General features: G+C 42.8%; 1 protein-coding gene across 1 annotated transcript; it reads left to right on the top strand.

The window, feature by feature from the left end:
- Nucleotides 1-463: 463 nt before the first annotated feature.
- Nucleotides 464-9,751, top strand: bmf1 (BCL2 modifying factor 1). The gene is made up of 4 exons (XM_074692823.1): nucleotides 464-711; nucleotides 2,575-2,755; nucleotides 3,362-3,564; nucleotides 8,005-9,751. Exons 2-4 carry the CDS (start codon nucleotides 2,584-2,586, stop codon nucleotides 8,119-8,121), a joined length of 492 nt encoding a protein of 163 aa, XP_074548924.1. The 5' UTR covers nucleotides 464-711; nucleotides 2,575-2,583; the 3' UTR covers nucleotides 8,122-9,751.
- Nucleotides 9,752-19,277: the final 9,526 nt, after the last annotated feature.

The following is a 19,277-nucleotide window of genomic DNA, read 5'->3' as shown; positions in this document are numbered from 1 at the left end:
GCACCTGCAGTACATCAGGCATGTGTGTATAGGATTGCCACACTTCTATACGGCCAGAATCCTTACTAGGAGATTCCCAAACACTCAATGAATGTTTTTTTTTTTTACGGACAGATACCTCATGTAGTGAGTTAAGGGGTGAGCCAGTGATTAGTTGAATATGGCATTATTAGTGCATTATTATATGACATAATTCTGCATAACTCCTGAAGCTAATCAGTAAACCCGAGTGTCCTAATTTCTCTTTAAGGTCACAGTGCATGGGAGGCTGTCTGATGACAGCAGCTCACAGTTTTCAGACCAGATGATAGCGTAAAAGCGGTCTCGTGCCACGGGGAATTTCCCGTCCACGTGTCTGAATACGCGATGGAGGAGGCGGGATGAAAACAAACACAGCGATTGGTTAGAATAACCACGTGTGAAGCACTCTTAAAGGGAGGTACTTTTGCCTTAGCGAGAGAGTATGGAGCTAGGACGACAGAAACACCTGTTTCCTTAAGCGGGGTTATTTACTAACTTTCAGACTTTGAGCAGCACCACGCCCCGTGGTGGAGTCAGCGAAATGAAAACGCCTGGTTGCACTTTTCCTCACAGAATGGAAGTAGTCGAGGAGGCGAAACGGACTAATCTCGCCTGAATTTTAAGGATATCGAACTCGCCCTGTTTTTTTCTCAATATTGGCCACTTATTATAACGAAGCCATCCTTTGTGGTAAGTTCTTTAAAAACGGTTTAAAGTCCTTGTACGGTTGGAGTTCAGTTAACACCGTCTTGTTGGCACGGGCTTTACAGTAAAACAACCGCGTCCCTATGAGGACAAACAGCGTGCTACTGTTGACATTTTAACCGCTCCAACTACATTTCTTTTGACGTTTGGTCCGTGTATGAATGTAGGAACGCAGCACATGCCCATTTACAGCAGGATTCGGTGTTATATCGTGGCATTCACGGAGCACAGATTTGAATTGTACCGGCTTTCCCGGTTTACAGTCCAGTCGGTGAATGGACATTGGACTGCAGATTTTAACGGTGGTGCGTGTTTCTGTCGTGGTATTAACATGACGTAAATGCAGTTTTTGCTATATGAATTAAAATAATTTGCTCATATAAACATGTTTTTGCATAAAAGGGAATCTGTACACATGTGTTTACTGGTTATGTTGTCTTTTGAGTTAGTATAAAATCTGGATAGAATCCCCTCTGACATATTTAACACATTTTTACACGAGATGTCAAAGCCGGTGGATTATTATTGAGCTTTACACATGAAAACGTGCCCTAAGACTATGATATAAGCTGTAGTGTGTTTTGTATAGTGAAGTACTTGGTGCACAATGTTGTGTGTAGCCAAAGATGGTGCGATACGGAGCTCTTGATGCCGCTACAATAAAAACTGTGTCAAAACACCGCTTCCCCGCCACCCCCACCTCTTCCTCCAGTTTGTTTTGGTTGTGCAGCTCTCAGCAGGGGGAGCCACTGTCTGTCACAAGCACGGCTGAATACCTGCACACTCACTGAGCTGTACGGAAAGCAACTCTGGTTGACTGGAAGTTGAGACTGTGTGTGTGTGTGTGTTTTTTTCTTTCTGATCCTTCCATGTTCTGACTCTGTGTTTGTCAAAACAAAGTGGTTTTACAGACCTGCTGTATTGTGTGAGCACACAGTGTATGGTGAGGTCCATGCAAGGGACAGACCAGTCTTCTTAAATATCTTTCTCCAGGATCTGGCAAGCTGACAGACCAGGATAGGGAGAGTGGCTTAGGATTTTCCTCAAAGACTGTCATTACTCTTTTCACTGGACCCTAATTTGGAAGTGTGGTAGTAGTCTAACCCTGCATTACAACTCAGTGGTGACTTGGGGATTTGCTGGTGAAGCAACTTGAATTTCACCCATATTTTCATAACTCCTTGACCCACTATATGATCCAGGGTGAAGTGCAATGCATTATTGAACTGGAAGGATATGTCAGTGAGATGTGATGCATTTTTATTACTCCTGTCATCTGGTTGAATTCAAATATTTGTCTGTACAGTGATATCTATAATTGTTTACAGTAAAAAAACAACATAATATTAGTTTTATAATAACCATTATAATCATGGGTCAGTTATTTAAGAAGCAGGGCTCCTGTCCTGTGCCTGTTTAGCTCAGAGAGGAGAGATTTTCACTGAACTCTCCTTTATGTAAATGTGGCTCAACAGTCTCCTAACCACAGAGGATCGTGTGGTTTCATCACTGAGATGAACAGAGCCATTTATCTTCATGTGCACTGAGATCACAGCCACAAGTGAAGGCTAATTTTCTCTTTCCAACTTGTCCTGTGTGGTTTTATTGATTCTGGGGCACGTCTCATAAACCAGACAGGTTGTCTTAAACAATAATGAAAGCAATGAAGGAATGAGTGTATTATAAATGTGTCTGAGATCATCTCATCAGGCCTGATGCAGACAGTTTGAGGTTACCGTCATTAGCGACAGAAATGAGGGATGACTTTGATTGATACTGTTCTATATTCAGCTGCCTCTATAACCGCTCTTTTCCAGTCTGTTAACTTTGAGGCTGCTCTTCCCACAGTGCCCCCGTATGGACGATGAGGAGGATGATGTGTTTGAGCCGGACCCCCACTGCTGGCGCACCTCATTCCGGGAGATAAAGTGTGAAGATCGGGGCACACAGACACCTGGCCCGGCCCTGGCACCCAACAACGGCATGCTGCCCTGTGGAGTCGCAGAGGAGCCCAGACCACTCTTCTACGGTAAACCTGATGACGTGCTGTATTTCACACAAGACAAGGATCACAAGCATGTGCGTGATAACGGGAGTGTTATAAAACTGAAGCGCAAAACTATAATGTGAAACTCACTGTGAGAACTGTTGCTGCACTGATCTCACCTCTGGCGCCTGATAGTCGTGATCGCAGCAGTTTTTATGGTCTGTATGAAGTGTACCCAGCTGCTTTGCCATTCAAAAGGCGCCAGACTGGCACTGTGAGCGAAAGGATGTGACAGAGGCGCTTACCTGTGTGTTTGAGTGTGTCAGCACAGCTATAAAGGTATCACATACAAGAAGTCATTCCATAGTAGCTCCTAACAACTGTGCGACCTGTGACGGAGGTGCTTGTGTAGTGTGAAACTGTTGAATGATTCATCACAGTGAAACTCAGCAGCAGGAAAGCTGTGGTAAAGCAAAGAGTTTGAATTGTTAAAGACACATTGATCAGACTGCTGCTCTTTGTACCTGTCCTATCATCAGCCTTCATGTAATCACAGTGAGCTAAACAACCAGTCTGTTATCAGTGCACTTACTTTTTTTATTCTGTGCTGTTGACAAAGATATAACTCTCCGGCTTCACACTCTGCAGGTAACGCAGGTTTTCGATTGCACTTCCCGGCAAATTTTGAGCTTGTGGGGGATCAGGAGGAGAGGAGACAAGAAAGCCAGCAGCAGCAGCAAAGCAGGATGGAGCCACCCCGACAACAACCTGTGGCACGCAGTGTGGAGGCCTGCATCGGCCAGAAACTCCAACTGATAGGAGACCAGTTTCACCGAGAACACCTACAACTGGTGAGGAGGAATTATTACACCCTACTCACTCTTCAGCTTCTGACTTTATGTGTCCTGTATGTGGCCTTTGTGAAGGTTTGCATGAGGTCAGACCTGGTTAACAACCAAAAAACCTCTTTCCCGTTACTAGTTTCAACAATTAAACCAAGTTGATCAACTTCGATGCAGGAGGAGTCGTCATCATACTGCTTGTTTTACAGATATATGCTAAAGGAAGACATTATAAAAACCTCTTTTTCAGCTTTTAACAGCTTGACAATAAAAAAGAAGAAGGAATATTTCTTCTCAAGTTCATTTTGACATGATGGCAGCAGCTGTGACTCATTAAATCAGTTGCTTTAGTTAGTCTTTTAAAGACAAGCCCACAGCTTATATTTTCTGAAGCCCTTCTCCACGTTACACTTTCTCCCCTCTTCCATCAAACTTTTCCTCTTTGTGTGTGTGTGAAAATGTGCATGTGCAAGGATTACAGCCATGGTTTTTAGTGTCAGTGCAGAAAAAGTGCAGTCCACACATCAACAACACAGTTTTTTATTTGATCTGACAAAGATTTATGGTGGGACCAAAGTTGGCTCCTTTTATTGTGTTTGCCCCGTATTTGTTTTGGAGAGGCTTTGCTTATGCAGAACTCAGATAGCCCAGCGCCTCACCTCCCCACACCCCTCCTCACCCTCCAGCCAAGGACTCTGCTGAACCAGGGCAGCCCTTCCCCCCACCCCCGTCGAGCCCAGGCCCTCCCCCTGCCTCCTCTTCCTGTTTATTTCTCTCTTTCTCTCTCTTTCCCCTGTTTCCTTTACTGTGCTTTGGAGGCATTAGAGGACGCCTTAAACAACACACGAGTGTGGTCAGGGTGACACTGTCTGCTGGGTCTGTGTGCTGCTTTTTGCTGCTTTATGTGGGAGTGTTACAAAGCTGTGACACACTTGTTTCACTTTCAAAAAATAACTAAAGAGCTTTCTGCAAAGTGTGAGTCTCTTGTTGCACAAGTGCTCAACAGTCATCACACATGTTTTTTTTTCTCACATTTAAACACACACATCCACACATAACGATACATCCAGGAAAAAGCAGAAGTGGCGGGAGAAGGTAAACATGTTGTAACCCGAAGCTGAGCGCGTGAGCCCCGAGGGGGACAGCTGCGGTTCCAGGGAGTCTTTAGTCAGCCCCTTACCCTCAGCCGCAGGAGAGAACCAAATAAGAGGTCTGCACAGACACAGAGGGGGTGGTGGGGGGGTTATAATGATGAAAGTGGCATACATAAGGAAAGGTGGTTTGGAAATGAGCCTCAAATGATAATGTCAGGACCATTTCAGTCATTTTAAAACCTCTCTTTCAGAAAATTGGACTCCCCTTGCACGCACCTTCTTCTGTCCTACATTTCTTCTTCTTCTTCTGAAAGTGTGAGACAGTTTGTGATTTTCTCAGGCGCTTTGCGAGATAAAGCTATTTTTACTCCCGCTGCTCAGAATGAGTCATGTAACGTGACAGAGGCAAATGCAACACAGGCAACCAGACGGTCAGACAGGAGGATCTGAGGTGTGTGTGTGTGTCTTTGTCTGTGCAGCTGGGATCTACTGACGCACAACGCGGGCAGGCCTGGGTCAGTGGATGAGGAAGTGGCTTTGCTCTTTTTGCAGGTTGAGTAAACATCAGGGAGGACAGTCAGAGTGAGAACTGCTCTGTGAGGTCACATCCTGCAGCTACAAGTGACAGGACACACACACACACACACACACACATGCTGTGACAATGAATAGAAGAAGAGAATGATATTTTCGATCACACTGCGAGCAGTAATGGAACTTTTAATGCTTATAACTTATAGCTAACAAAGCAGCCAGGCTGTTGTTGACACTTGTAGGTGAAGTGGAGCATGACTAAGTTTCTGCCAGTTTGTGTGTGAGTGTGAGAGAGAGTTCAGAGAGTGTGTGTGTGTGTGCTTGTTGCAGCAGGATATTTTTATAGCCCTGATGTGTGGGTTTGGACGCATGTTTCCAGTGTAGACTGTGTTTTTGCTATTTCAGGCTCTGGTTGTGCATTAGATTGTATTTGGTGTCCACATGCTCATGCATGAACCCACCCACACTAGCTCCTCTGTCTGCCAGTCAGTCCAGAAACTCTCACCCTGTAATAGTGGTTAATGTCTGTCAGTTCTCAGTCCTGTCAGTAGATGATTGCAGTTATTCAGTGCAGACACTTGTCTCTGAGCCCTCTGAGTGCCTCTGACTGTCATCTTCTTGATGGATCTGGGAGCGATGGGGCTGCGAGTGGTCTCCATGGGAGCCCATGGCCCCTGGTGAAAGGAGGGATTAGGTAGCGATGGAGTGCTGGTGGATGCTGACAGATAAATTGCCCTTCAGTCAGAGTGGGATGGAGGGGACCCTGAGGTCCCCTGAGGAAGGCTGACATTAGCCGGCCCGCCATTTGAGACGTGGCAGTAATGACAGTCACAATAGCAGGAAGATGGCCCCAGCCTGCACAGGGCAAGGAGCAGAGTTAGGTTTCATCCACATGTTTTTTTAAGAGAGACGACTCCTGGTGCTTACGATAGGAGGTGTTGAAAGCAGGGTTGAATATCGCTGGTGTGAGTGTGAGCTCACTTGCTGTGTTTGTCACTTCACTGTTGGACTGAGGGTGGTGTGGAGGTGTGAGGATTAAAACAAGAAGAAACTTTTTGACAGTTACATCTCATTGTTTTATCTGTGATGATTCTTATACGCATGAATGACTCTATAGCTGCTTTTTATCTCATACCACCTCTGTTTGTTTGATTTCCCTGTGCCACTCTCCTCCCTGATGTGACTAATCCAGAGTTTCTTGCTTTTGCTGGTGAACTGTTTGCTCAAGAGATAAGGCAGAGCTTCTGAGCAGCTGGCTGGACAGACAGCCCGCGTGGGACACGTATGAAACACATCAGGCGAGTGTCAGAGTGACGACACTGAGCATCTGGCTGGACTCTGCTTCTCTATCGCGGGCTAAATTTAGCCGGTCTTATTTTGACAGTTGGTGGCGTGACTCATGACTAAGTTGCAACAGGCCTGTGCACACCTCTTTCTCTTGTTCATTTACTTTCTTTATTGCTGTTTGTGGTGAGGTCTTTCTCTGAGCTTAAAATAGCAGAAGGCAATTGGTCTTGGCTCAGGAAAACTGTTTCTATAGCTTGAAGTCAGCACACAAGTAGTGTTATTTTTCAAGTGATAAATCTTTGTACTCCTGCAGTGTTTACTATTTAGAGCAAACTTGGAGCACAAAGTTATTACTAATATTGACCTTGAAGAAAAAAATCCCCTTTGTCTCCTGTAATCCCTGAGTTTTCTCCAGTATAATTGGGTTGTAAATGTGAAAGTCTTAAATCATGCTGGTGTTTACTAAGTAGAGCCATGCTGGCTGCTGGCCCATCCACTCTCCTGCATGTAAAAGTACTGTCTGTGTTTATGTAAGGCAGACATTATGCAATTATTATGTCCCTATCAAAACTTCCCCGGGGAAGAATTAGATATGTCATGCAGCACAGAACCGGTTTTATCAAGATTCCCAGAAGGCTTTGCAAAGATTTGTTTTGTTTTTATTTTTTAGAAAGAGTAAAAAGGTAAGAGCCACACGGGCTGGTCTGAACCTGGCAGAGCTTATGCAACGCCCTGCAACGTTCACCGCAGAGTGATAAGAGTATAGACACCCAGAGGCTTATCACAGGAGGCTCTTGGCTCTAACTAGGTCAGTGTTTGGACACCACCTCAACAGTCGTGTAAATATGGCACATCTTATCTCTGCCTGTGGATATTTTGAGTTTTGGAAACAACCCTAGACTGCAGCAGAGAACAGGCAGCTTGGTGCATTTCTGTATAAAAACTGCCTCCTCAGCTTACAGCCTTTATGAACTGGAAATAGCTCCAGAGTAATCAGGTGTGCTGGAGTCTGCCTTTCGTCTGCAGACTGGACCACTGTACCCCTCTCGTGCAGACTCATGTATTCCAGAGGCTCCCTGCCTCTCATCAAGCGCTCCCTAATCCCATTTGGCACAATTATCTTATCTCAGCTTCTCAATGACAAAGATAGCATTATCCCTCTAATCGCACACAATCCAATTGGCTCACAAACCTGAGGGAGTCTTCTGCTGCTGCTCTCCTCCAGAGAGATAAAAAGCGTGCCTGTATGACGATTGTGTTTATGGCTCTGGAAGTCTGTCTGGGACTGTGAAGGGATCCTGCACACAAAGGGAGGCCTCTATCATACGTATTGTTAGGGACAGAAGCAGACTGTTGTGAAAATATCCACGTCGTTCTGGTGTCTGGTTCTGTCTTGCCCTCTGCTCAGTTGACCCTTTGCAGTGAGCTGGCTGTCAGTCAGCAAACATCACAAACTGAAACTCACAGTTTGATCTTTAACTACTTTCAGGAGATTGCACTTACTTCTATGTTTCTTCTTTATTTATTGTTTCAGTATCATCGAAACCAAAGGAACCAGGGGCCTCTGTGGTGGCGTCTGGGTGCAGCTCTGCTCAGCCTTCTGTTTGACAGGGGCTTCATCGCTGGAGGAGGTGGAGCAGGACGGAGGTGAATCCCTTTTTCCTCGTCTCTCTGAGGAACTGGACTGCTGATGGCACTGTCAAATTTAACACGGGTCTGATTGTTTGGGAGGGAGGAAGGAAGCAGAGTAGAAGTCGCCGCGGGACGGAGACAACCAATTTTTCTACAAGGCTGAGTTTTTTTTCTTTCCAAGAAGATGCCATGATCCTCTGAGATTTCTCTTAAGGACAATGTCCATATTTTGGTATACGTGTGGTGAAGTAATTTTGTACAGTACAATGTTAAATTTTTTGCACTTCAACATGTATCCATCTTAAATGACCTCCACAGACCCTGGGAATGCCTTATTCAGTGTCTTCTGCCAGAAAGAGTATTGAGAAATCTTGACGGGCTTGACGAGATGGTTAAGAGGATGAAAGGAAATGCGGTGTGAGGTTTTCTTTTTCTGAAGTTTTCCAAGCAACCAGGCAAGTTGATTTCCAAAGAGGCCACTTCTCAGATCAAAGCATTTTGCACCTCAATGGAAAATTTTATTTTTCTTTAGATAGCTCTATTTTTCATTCTCTATTTTTTATTTTGTTTTGTTTTTTCACTCCTCCATTTTTTGTGGTATGGTTTTCAGTTTGAACACGATCCCCAAGTAACAGTCAAAACCGGGAGGGAGGGGAGCTAGATTAAGTCCTTAACTATAGAAAAGTCAGCGCAACTTGACTTTGGAGCTAAATATCTTTTTGAATCTGTATTGATGCTTGATCTTTTCTGACATCTAGTGTTTCATTTTCAACAATTTGAACATTTTGATGGCTTCTGTTTGCTGAATCCAGCACATTTAGTCCATTCAATCAGATATAAATACATTATTAACAGTAGGATTGGCTAATCAAATTCAGATCTTTAAAGTTTTAGGCTGATCCTAAATTTAAAGAGAGACTACTTTATCATCTCCTGTATATTTACTTTCAAGTTATGTTGTGCTGACTTTTGCACCTAATTGTAAACCAGCATGATTTCATAATCTCATGATTCAATCTAGAAGAGTTTCAGCCTTGATACTCCAGTCAAAGTTAGCTCCCAAATCCATCCTCAAATCCCCAGTCCCTCTGTGTGTCAGATGTGTTTGTTTCATGTGATTGTTTTCAGACCTCCATGCCCTTGAAGTGGAACTGTGGATCCACTGTTTTTGCACTAGACCTCATCAACCCTCCAGAGTTCAGATGGTTACCAAGCGAACCTCTGACTTTGTGTGAAGGTTTCAGTTAAGGCTCATTTTCTTGCCACAGCATTTCAGGCATTGCCACTCTCATGCCCGAGACGGAGCGATCACTGGTGAGACCTGACAGTTACGAATCTGGAAACTGCATGCATTAAAGTTTCAGGTTATGAGAGTAACAAAAAGATCCATGTGCCTCACCCAGCAAACTGCATGATCAATCTGTGAACCAGATCTTCTCAGGCTACTCTTAGGGGAGTTTTCACACCATTTTATCTTCTGCTGGGTGATCCTTTACCATCTGTGGTGCTTGGATCCACATTTGGGATATTTTTAAACACGTATAATCACCAATGACTCAGCAGACAAACGACAAAAGACAAGAGTGAAAATGACTGTAATTATTGTTGAAATATGAATATGTTTGAAGACACTGTTGAAGATGCTGTTTGTTCCGTTTTCCTGACCCAGGCTGACATTTTTACCCACAAAGCAGCACATATCAGGGGTCTGTAATCACTCCATCTTTACAATGTGTCCTCTCATTTACTCCAAGATGTCTCAGGGACGGACTTTGTGGGCTACTGCTAACCTTGAGAATCTGTTACACAGCGAGCAGAAGAGGAGTGTTTTCACCCCTTTATTTACACTCAGGAGGTTTTTGAAATCTCTTCTTCACATTTCAGTTTAAAGTTCTTCTTTTAAGCACACACATTAAGGTACAGTTTGACTGAGGAGTGTGGGGCTGTCTGGTTGTCTGTGGTGCCGGCGGGGGCTACTGAGCGTGTAGTTGTAGGCGTGTGAGGTGCACTGAACGTGGTTGTGGTTAGAGTTTCCTGCGGATCCTGAACGCTGAGCCAGTCCCTGTAGCTCCCCGTCTCACCATGGGCTCCCGGCTTCCTCTCTGTGCTGCTCCTCTAACACATGGGTATTGTTCATCGGTTCACTTTTTTCTTTGTAATTTATTTTTTACCTTCTTATTTATATTTGTAAATGTTTTTGCCCATTTCTACTGTATACATGTGTGTGTGTGCAATTACTTCTTCCTTCCCTTTTTGAAACTTTACTCTTGGACATTTATGTGCAGCAGGTTGGACTGCATTGACCCATTGTTCTGTTTTATGGGGTACTCAACCCAAACTCTGCTGTTTTAGCACCGCTCATCTGCTGGAGGCTGTCAGAGACTCGTTTGCACGGTGAAATCATACTTTCCGATCGAACATTCTTGGCTTTGAATATTTGTTTATATCGAAACCATTTTGACAAACTCGATCACACAATGAACTCCTCTGCAAACAACAAGCCTCATACCAACTCCTTACTAGATGAGTGTTTGGGTCTTAAAACAGCAGTTTTTGGATTGAGTATTTCACCTGCAAGGTTTTCACTTTACAATTCAGACTTTTCACAAGTTATTATGGGTACATTCACACAGACATGTATTAAGACCACGTTCAAGAAAAGAGGGGAAAAAATCTGAGATACCGAGAATAGAGTCTCATTAGGTTGAGAATGATTTTTCGATTCTATGAGAAAATATCACGATAATGTAGTTTTCAAAATAAAAAGCAGGTTGGTCAATATCATTGGGAAGAGGAATATACTCCTACCATCTGAATTAAAACCAGGAAAATGAAGCAGCGTGTGAAGTTTCAACTAAGAGCAGTCCAATGTCTCCTAATCTTATAACTCTATTCCTAAATCCCAGATGTTTTTCCTTCATGTAGCATCAGTACTTGTACATTCACTCTAAGTGCTTTAGTGAAGCAGCCGTTTGGATGAGGTTAAACAGTCGAACAGGATGTGACCTTACCTTTACAATGAATGAGTCATCAGCCATCCCACCTGTTGCTCATTATACACACGGTGTCAGACATGCCTTCTTATTCCACTCGGGTCACAGGTCTTTGGGTTTTGTGTTCATTTCTTTAATCCTGATCATTGTGTTGTAATCAATATGCACTGGAAAGTACTTTGTTCCTGTAGATCCCATGGGTCCCTTATCTGTTGTGTGTTCATATAGTATATACTCTGGATTGTTCTCTTGTGTCAGACGTATATCTGTGCATCGACCAAGAAGGCTCGGTTTGACGGCCTGTTTGATTTATTGTAAAGGGAAACAAGTCGCCTCTGTGTCCTGTGTAATTTTATTAGATTGAGGTTCCCAAGCTGCACTCATCACATTACATGTGAGGGTGGAGAATCCCTGGAGTGGGACATGTTTTTTATGGAAACCGTCAGTGTCTTGAATTTTTGTAGTCCACTTTATATAAATTTGAAGTTTTCTGAGGAAGGTTTTTAATTTTACATTTTTTAACAATGTCTTCTTCATGGTCTTTCTTAACTTTTTGAGATGTATTTTCTTAAGACAAAGGGGTCTGCTTTTGTAAGGACAGTTCATTTCTGTAAGATCATCTTAAATACGAGTAGGATCCTTTAGAAGTCCATGAGATCGAGGGCATTTTTCTACACAAGAATGAACTTACAACATTCCTTGCACATCTCATCGTGGTGTATAAACTCATCAAACCAAACTCAATTATAATTGTGGTCAATTTGGCTCATGAGCTTTTTAGCTATGAAATACTTGCCCTTTTTTTTGCAGAACAGATAAAGTGTACATGTGTTTGTTAAACCCTGGAATATGCCTTTAACTGCTCAGTTTCAATGAAGTCTTGATTATCACACACTCTCTGTATACCAAGAATTGAGACCCAGCGAAAATGTAGCATTTTTGTAAACATTGACTGTGTGTTTTCGAGACTCTACTGTGCACTCATTTTTGTGTTTATATATTTTTGGTTGTTGATATAATAAGGAAGTAAAGACAATTTGTTATGTAGTGCAATATGCTGTACATACAGAGCTTTGCTCTACAAATCTTTTTCTGGATTTTCTTGTTTATTGGTACTTTTTTCAATAAAATTTTATTGAAGGTGTCAAGTTGTTTATAGCCTGTTTATTATATGCTTGACTAAAAAATAGGCTTCATAAGAAAGACTTATTTTGTAGACTAGCTTTTCTTCAGATGTAGAAGGAGTTGTCCAGGCTTTGTAAGTTTGTTAGGATGATGGGTTAAAAACATACAAACACAAAGAAATACAATAGAATAGAACTTTATTGTCATTGTAACAAATACAATGAAATTGAAGTCACAGCAGAAATCAAGAAAACAAAAGTCAGAAAGTGTGTAGAAAGTGCAAAAAGGTCCATAAGAAAATAGATGATGACAGCTTGTCCATAATTCTCCACCTCAGCCAGCCTCCACCTCCACAGGGTCCAGGACTGAGCTTCTTCAGCAGTCTGTTCAGTCTTTGTCTCCTGGATCCTGTCTGCTCACAGCAGGTGAAGTTCTTCCAATGTGGCATTGGTGTCTGATGTTAGCTCTGTTAGCCATGTCTGTGAATAGCATGATGCTACTCTGTCCTCTGGTATTCCCTCTGTTGCTGGGTTAGCACAGCTAGCTCGTCCATCTTATTGGAGATAGATCTTATGTTCCCAATAATGATGGGTGGAAGGACAGGTCGATGGTTGTCACTTCTTAGCTCACATCTGAGAACCAGCACGTCGTCGTCACCTCCTTCTCCTCACCTTGTGGGAAACATCAGGCCTTACACCAGTTAGCATTGACATGCTACAGGTTGCTAAAAATATCACTGAAGCCACAAAAAGTTTGGTGTTCATGACCAACAAATGAGCCATACAAAGTAATGATCCACTCCAAATACAAAGATTACAAAAAAGAGATGAAAAAAAAAGCACAAGAAAAAGACAAAGAAGAGAGAGCTGCTGCAAAAGGCAGCCATAGCCAACAGGGCGGCGCCTAGCAACAAATAAAGCATAGAAAATAGCCAAAGATCAAGAGTTAGATTAGATGACGTGAGACAAAAGTAAAGATTCTATAAATGTAAACTAATCCAGCTAGTTTTTCTGAAACTGGTAGAAAAAGCTGCATGGTAAGCTAAAACTCATTTTGTCTGAAACCCCAGCTCTTATTTTGACCGAGCACCATTGTAAAAAGTGAGCCATTAACAAATGAGAGAAGTGTCTGAGGCAGGCCAGGCGTTTGGCAGAGACTGTGCCCGTCACATCCCTGATGCTGTTTAGTGATTCATTTGGTGTAAACACGGGGGCTTCCTCCCTCCTCCAATAACTGTCACCTCTACTGTGTTTCATGACAACTGAACTTATGTACTGAGCACATGAGAAGAGTTACCTCACTCTGCATGGCCCTTATTTCCTGAAAGGTTAAAGCCAATGCTGCTGAGCCTGCAGATTAGTTACACTGCAGCATGGATGCCCTTGAGCGATGGGAGTGATTGATTACTCTTGACACACATAAACATGAAAGTTAAGTTCGTTTATATGTCTACTGAGTGCAGAAGAGCATTCAGACAGAGGCGTTTAAAGAGTTTTTAGTCTTTGAATAAAAGAAATATAGATTTTTTCTTCTGAAAACTCAGAATGTTCTTGTACTTTTCTTAAACTGTGCTTACAGTCACACCTGGGATTTTGTTGCTCTTTTGTTCAGCTGAGCAGACAACTCACCTCCCTTGAGGCTGACGCGTGGCACGTCTATTGTTATGCGTGCCAGGTACAGTTTCACACTTCACTGACACCCGACTCACCTGTTTGGCCACTTCCAGTTCAAAAAATTGAAAGACAGAAAAAAAAAAAACAGTCCCATGCCTTGTGGCCCCCCAACACATGCACACAATGAAGTGTGTCAGGGGATGTGGTTTGAACAGAACAACAGCTCCTTCCCCAGTCACGGTTGGTTTGGCGTACACAACTGTTCAGTTCTCCTCCCTAATCCTGAACCTCGTGTTTTTTAAGCAGAACCTTAATGGAGGTTAATCAACAGTGCTGTTTACACAACTGTGAAAACATACAAAGATCGTGTGAGAAAACACGTCAGATTCCTTTCTTTTGGGAGATATTTTCTTTTATATATGGTGTCAGTCTGCCAAGGATATCCCCTGCCTCCTTGGCTGTTTACCTCGGCTTCATGGCTCCTAAGTTGCCTTCTCTATAGGCTCAGCTCTTTAATAGGGAGAGCATTGGCTTTCCCTGGCCCAAACAATGGCTCCTCTGTTCCCCTGGCCTGGCTGCCTGCTGAAAGAGACACCCATTAGAGAAGCGTCTATCTCTAGGGTCAGGCCCAAGGGTCACACACAAGTACGGCTCTTGTTTATGTCTGCAAAGCCAATCAAAACACGGCAGCCTACGCTGTTAACTCCTACTTGCCTGGCTCTGCAAGAGCTGTAGGGCTGCAACACATTGAACTAAAGCCTCAGTTTGTCTCTCTTACCCTGTTGTGTCGTGTCACTGACTGAAGAAAGTAGCTGTGTGAGAGTGGATAACAGCAAATAAGTGTTGACAGGCTCCTCAGCACCTGCTGTGCACACCCGCACACTCTGCCCCCTCGTAGGAGACCATTTTAAGTGTCTCCTCATTCAAGCAAACACTGGCAATTACCAAATTATCACCTGTGAGCCCACCATGGTCACTGAGCTATAAGTCAGTACAGGTTTAATTTGAGGAAAGGAGCTGCTATCATTGGATTGTATTATTACCAGGACTACCAACCTAGGCCTCTGCCAGTAAATTCAGAATTAAATGCAAATTAAGTACACATTTTCTAATCTCCTCAAAATTTACCTTCAAGGCACATTTTTCAAGCTTTAATACATTTAAAGCAGTAATTTTTGTGATGCCTCCTGCTTAAAACCCCAAAAGTGAGAAATAACTTGGCCCCACTTTCATGGAAAAGATGCTTTGAGATATCATCACCTGTGGTTTTGATACACTATTAATTTTTCATTTTCTTGACGCGACATTTGAACACATCATGATGTTGTTTCATTTACCTTCGCGTAATTGTCATTTTTCCGACTGTCTTGAACATATCAACACATACAACCCAGTGTGAACTCGTTCAGTTAGCTAGCCTGTGCCTCTGCGGATTTGAACACGGATATTCACATTAAATCACAATTTGGGAATTTGGGGACTTGCTACAAAGTTTGGGTGAGATTCCAAGTTGCTTTGGGTGGAGGAGGACGACGATATAAGCAGCTTTGTGGAGATGAAGAAAGTGAAGACGGCCAAAGGTTTGTACTCAGCCAAACTTTTGACCTCTGCACACCTTCACCTCTCCTCAGAAGCATCCCACCTAGCTTGATTGGAAAATGTGTTTTATAACAGTTGTTGCATGTCTTTGCATCTATGACCTGATTCAGCAAAAAATGGTCAAATGAATGTAGCTGAACATAACATCACGTGACTGATATTCAGTTTTTTAAAAGTGTAGGATCATTTGTATTTCCTAAAAAGCTTTTTGTCCTCTTGTTCTCAACGGTAGTACTGCTCTACTTTCTGAGTATCACAATCCTAGAATATGCTAGTGTCAGTGGAAAAATAATCTGTGAGATTCAACTCTTGATTAATGTAGGGATATATATTTGTCACCTTTTAGCAAAATTTCCCTTTTTGGATCCAAAACAGGTCATTTCTCTGAATATACATAATATTAATATACATAATATATACACATATAATTAATATACATAATATTAATATATATATATATATATATATATATATATATATATATATATATATATATATATATATATATATATATATATATATATATATTAATATTAATATTAATATATATATAATTTCTTATGGACATTTTTGCACTGTCTATATTCTTTCTTACTTTTGTTTTCTTAAATGCTGCGGTGACTCCTGAATTTCCCCTCGGGGATAAATAAAGTATTTTCTATTCTATTCTATTCTATTCTATTCTATTCTATTCTATTCTATTCTATACAAGTTGAGGTATAATCTTTGCTTTTGTAGTGTTACAAACTGACTGGCTGATGTTTCAATCATTTTTCTCCAGTCCCAGTCAACCAATCACAGCTCTTTCTTCTAACACAGCCGTGTATTAAAACACCCCCCTCATTGATCCCTAATAAACCCACCTTGCTGCTAGTTATTCTTTGCCTTCACTGCCCTTCTACCTCCCTGGAAAGCTTAAGCAGGCTGCTTGGCTAACTGAGGTAGCACTTTGAGCAGCAGGGCCTATAACAGCCAGTATAACTATAACACGTATTTCTGACTCTGAACTGTTTCTGAACCAAGCTGTAAACTTTTTTATTACCTCCACCAAGGAGGTTATGTTTTTGGGATAATAACTCAAAAAGTAAGGAACTGATCTTGATGAAATTTTCAGGAAATATTCCAAATAGGATAAGGAAGAATTGATTAAATTTTGGAGGTGATCCGGATCCCCATCTGGATCCAGGATTTTTGTCAAGGATTCTTTATCATTGTGAGATCGGGCTGTTTTCACCATATGTGTATATAACTCCACCATAAAACATTGGATTGCTTTGCAAGACAATACAAGACAAGGTCACCATAATTTCTGACAGATGTAAAATTACAATCCAGATCCTGGCAATATTCTGGATACTAAGATCTGGAATATGATATATGTAATGGGTCATCATCATTTTCAACACTGTTAGGTAACAAATTATTGTACAAACCTGCAACTAACACCAAATTGTTGCAGACAGTCTGCTGAAAGGGAGTATAACATTAAAGTAGGACTAAAGTGTTGGTGATAATCACAATATGCTTTGAGGAGGTCTGCGCTCTCTGACTGCTTTTCTAGTTTCCATTGTAAATATTTTGACACAGGTATTAATGGGACTTCATGGGCTTTAGCTGTCAACCTCAAGTGGACATATGAGGAATTGCAGTTCTTTTTCCTTGTGTTTTGCCTTAATTTGTCAGTGCTAGATTGTTCCTTGGGGTACACACTACCAGACCAGTGTGGAGAATTGTTGTCCAGATCACCTTTGCATGAGTGAGTGATGAACAATCCTCAGGATGCATTGATGTGCATTTCCACTTGTAGTTTCAGCTGTCCACTTGTGGTAAGATCAACTAGGACAGATGTTAAAGCTAAGTAAAAACATGGCCTTTGTATAATCACCTACAGACACCAAAAAGTAATCCACTGGTGAACAAACACTTGAAAACAGAAGGAAAACAGGCAGAAACTGTGAGCAGAACCAGATTCATCTGTGGGCAGTTATCTTCCTCTACTCGCTGGACCAAGAAAGTGGGATACACAGAACAGAAGGAGAGCATGTTCAGTACAGGTTAGATGAGTTGGTTATTTATGAGGATGGTCAGTTGAGGTTTTCTTTTGGTAAAATTTGTCCAAGAAACAGGGAACTAAGCCATTCTATCATTAGCATTTTGTGACAAAGCTGGGTGCAGGTTTTTATCCTGTTGGTGTACTTTCGAAACTGAACTCTTTTTAATCACAGCTGAGGAGACAGAGAGCATCACCGCCTCAGTCATAGATGTGTTTGAACATTTCCCATTCTTCCGTCCCCACTCAGTGCAAACATCTGGTGCTCAGGCGGGCAGTTGTCATGGGAATAAGAAGCTAAGCCAACAACGTCACATTTTGCTGTGCAGGGGGAGATGAATCGGTGAACAGGGCTCAGCTGGGCAGGCTGAGGGCACAGCAACCATCTCCTAGCCCACCATCCCTCTGTGTCTCTGCTTTGACTGAACACAGCTGACCTCCTCTGGCAAAGACACAGACTTTGACCCCCACCTCCTCCTGACTGCTCCACTCTGCTCGACCTCTCCACCCCAGCTGGGAGGAGAGGGTGCAGAAATCAGTGCTACTTGCAAGGTGATAATCAAACCCTAAAAGTTTTCACGTTTAAAAACTCTCTGGCTTTTAAGTCTTTTTTAATCTACTGAGCTCAACCGGCTCTTTTCTTTACTTTCTCTGTTAAAAGAGAGGTTGGGCAATCACTATAAGCTCTGTGAGCTCCCTTTGTTTACCAAGAGCAACCCAGCAGAGCGCAGTGCTTTGTTGAGCAGCAGTCACTCCCGGGCTCCTCACAGCTGTGACACACACACACACACACACGCACACACAAGAACTGAAATCTCTGACTCACACTCAAGCAGTATCCTGTGGTCAAGGGGGAGGGATTTAAACCCTCGGAGCGCAGCGCATGAACCTGCTGAACTTGTCCTCTCCGTCTCTTGCTGGCTATTGTTCTGCCCCCTCTACTTTTTCCAACTTTATCTCTTTTCAAAATCTTCACTTATCCGTCCATTTGGACCCAATTAGGAAGGTGCACCCTGTTAGCCTGCACGCAGAGAGCAGCTGTCTCTCTCCATGTGTGAAAATCTATGCACTTGGCATGTAGTGAAGGAAGACACAGGCCTAATTATGAAGGGGGATGTCACTCAAAAGACAGTACATAAACAAACAGGGTCATTGTTGGAGACTAATTGGCAGGGAGAAGGTTCATGTAGCAGGATAAAAATAAGCAGCCACTGTGATTTCCTGGGGACACACGAGGAGCCCTCTCTGTAGGTGCACGGTAATGAGAGAAGAGCTCGCCTCATGCCCAGTTTCCACACGCACTGTCTTCCCAATCAGGCACAAAGCTCTGGATAAACCCTTGAAGCCACAGAACCGGACTAATTCAGAGGGTGCGTATTTCTTCTTTTTTTTTTTTTAACCTAGAAAGTTGGTATGGAGCCAGACACGTCAGGCAGGCAGCGTGCCTTGTTAGCACGCCTCACCTTGATAACAGGAGTGTGAGGAGAGGGATGAAAAACAACCAGCACACCAGGGGTGGGGCTCAGGGACGATGGTGTGTGTGTTGGAGTGTGTGTAGGTCTCTGTGCGTGTCGTCGGCTCACGCAATGGCCCTCCTCCAAACAGTAACAACTGCAAAAACATTGGGCTGAGTGTTAAACTCGGAGCAGTTTTTCCGAGCTCATGTTTCACAACAGAGCACCAGGCACTCCCTCCATCTCTCCCTCCTTTTTCATACTCTGTCTCACTTATCCTGCTCCCATCCCCCATCTCTTCACTTCTCCACAACTTTTTTCTTGCTCATTGGTCCTGTTTT

This window comes from Halichoeres trimaculatus, unplaced genomic scaffold, assembly GCF_033239565.1.
Source record: "Halichoeres trimaculatus isolate MK-OKI-2021-1 unplaced genomic scaffold, fHalTri1.1 fHalTri1_scaffold_17, whole genome shotgun sequence".
Lineage (NCBI taxonomy): Eukaryota > Metazoa > Chordata > Actinopteri > Labriformes > Labridae > Halichoeres > Halichoeres trimaculatus.
The sequence above is the reverse complement of the archived record's forward strand: the minus strand, read 5'-3'. Positions and strand labels throughout refer to the sequence as shown.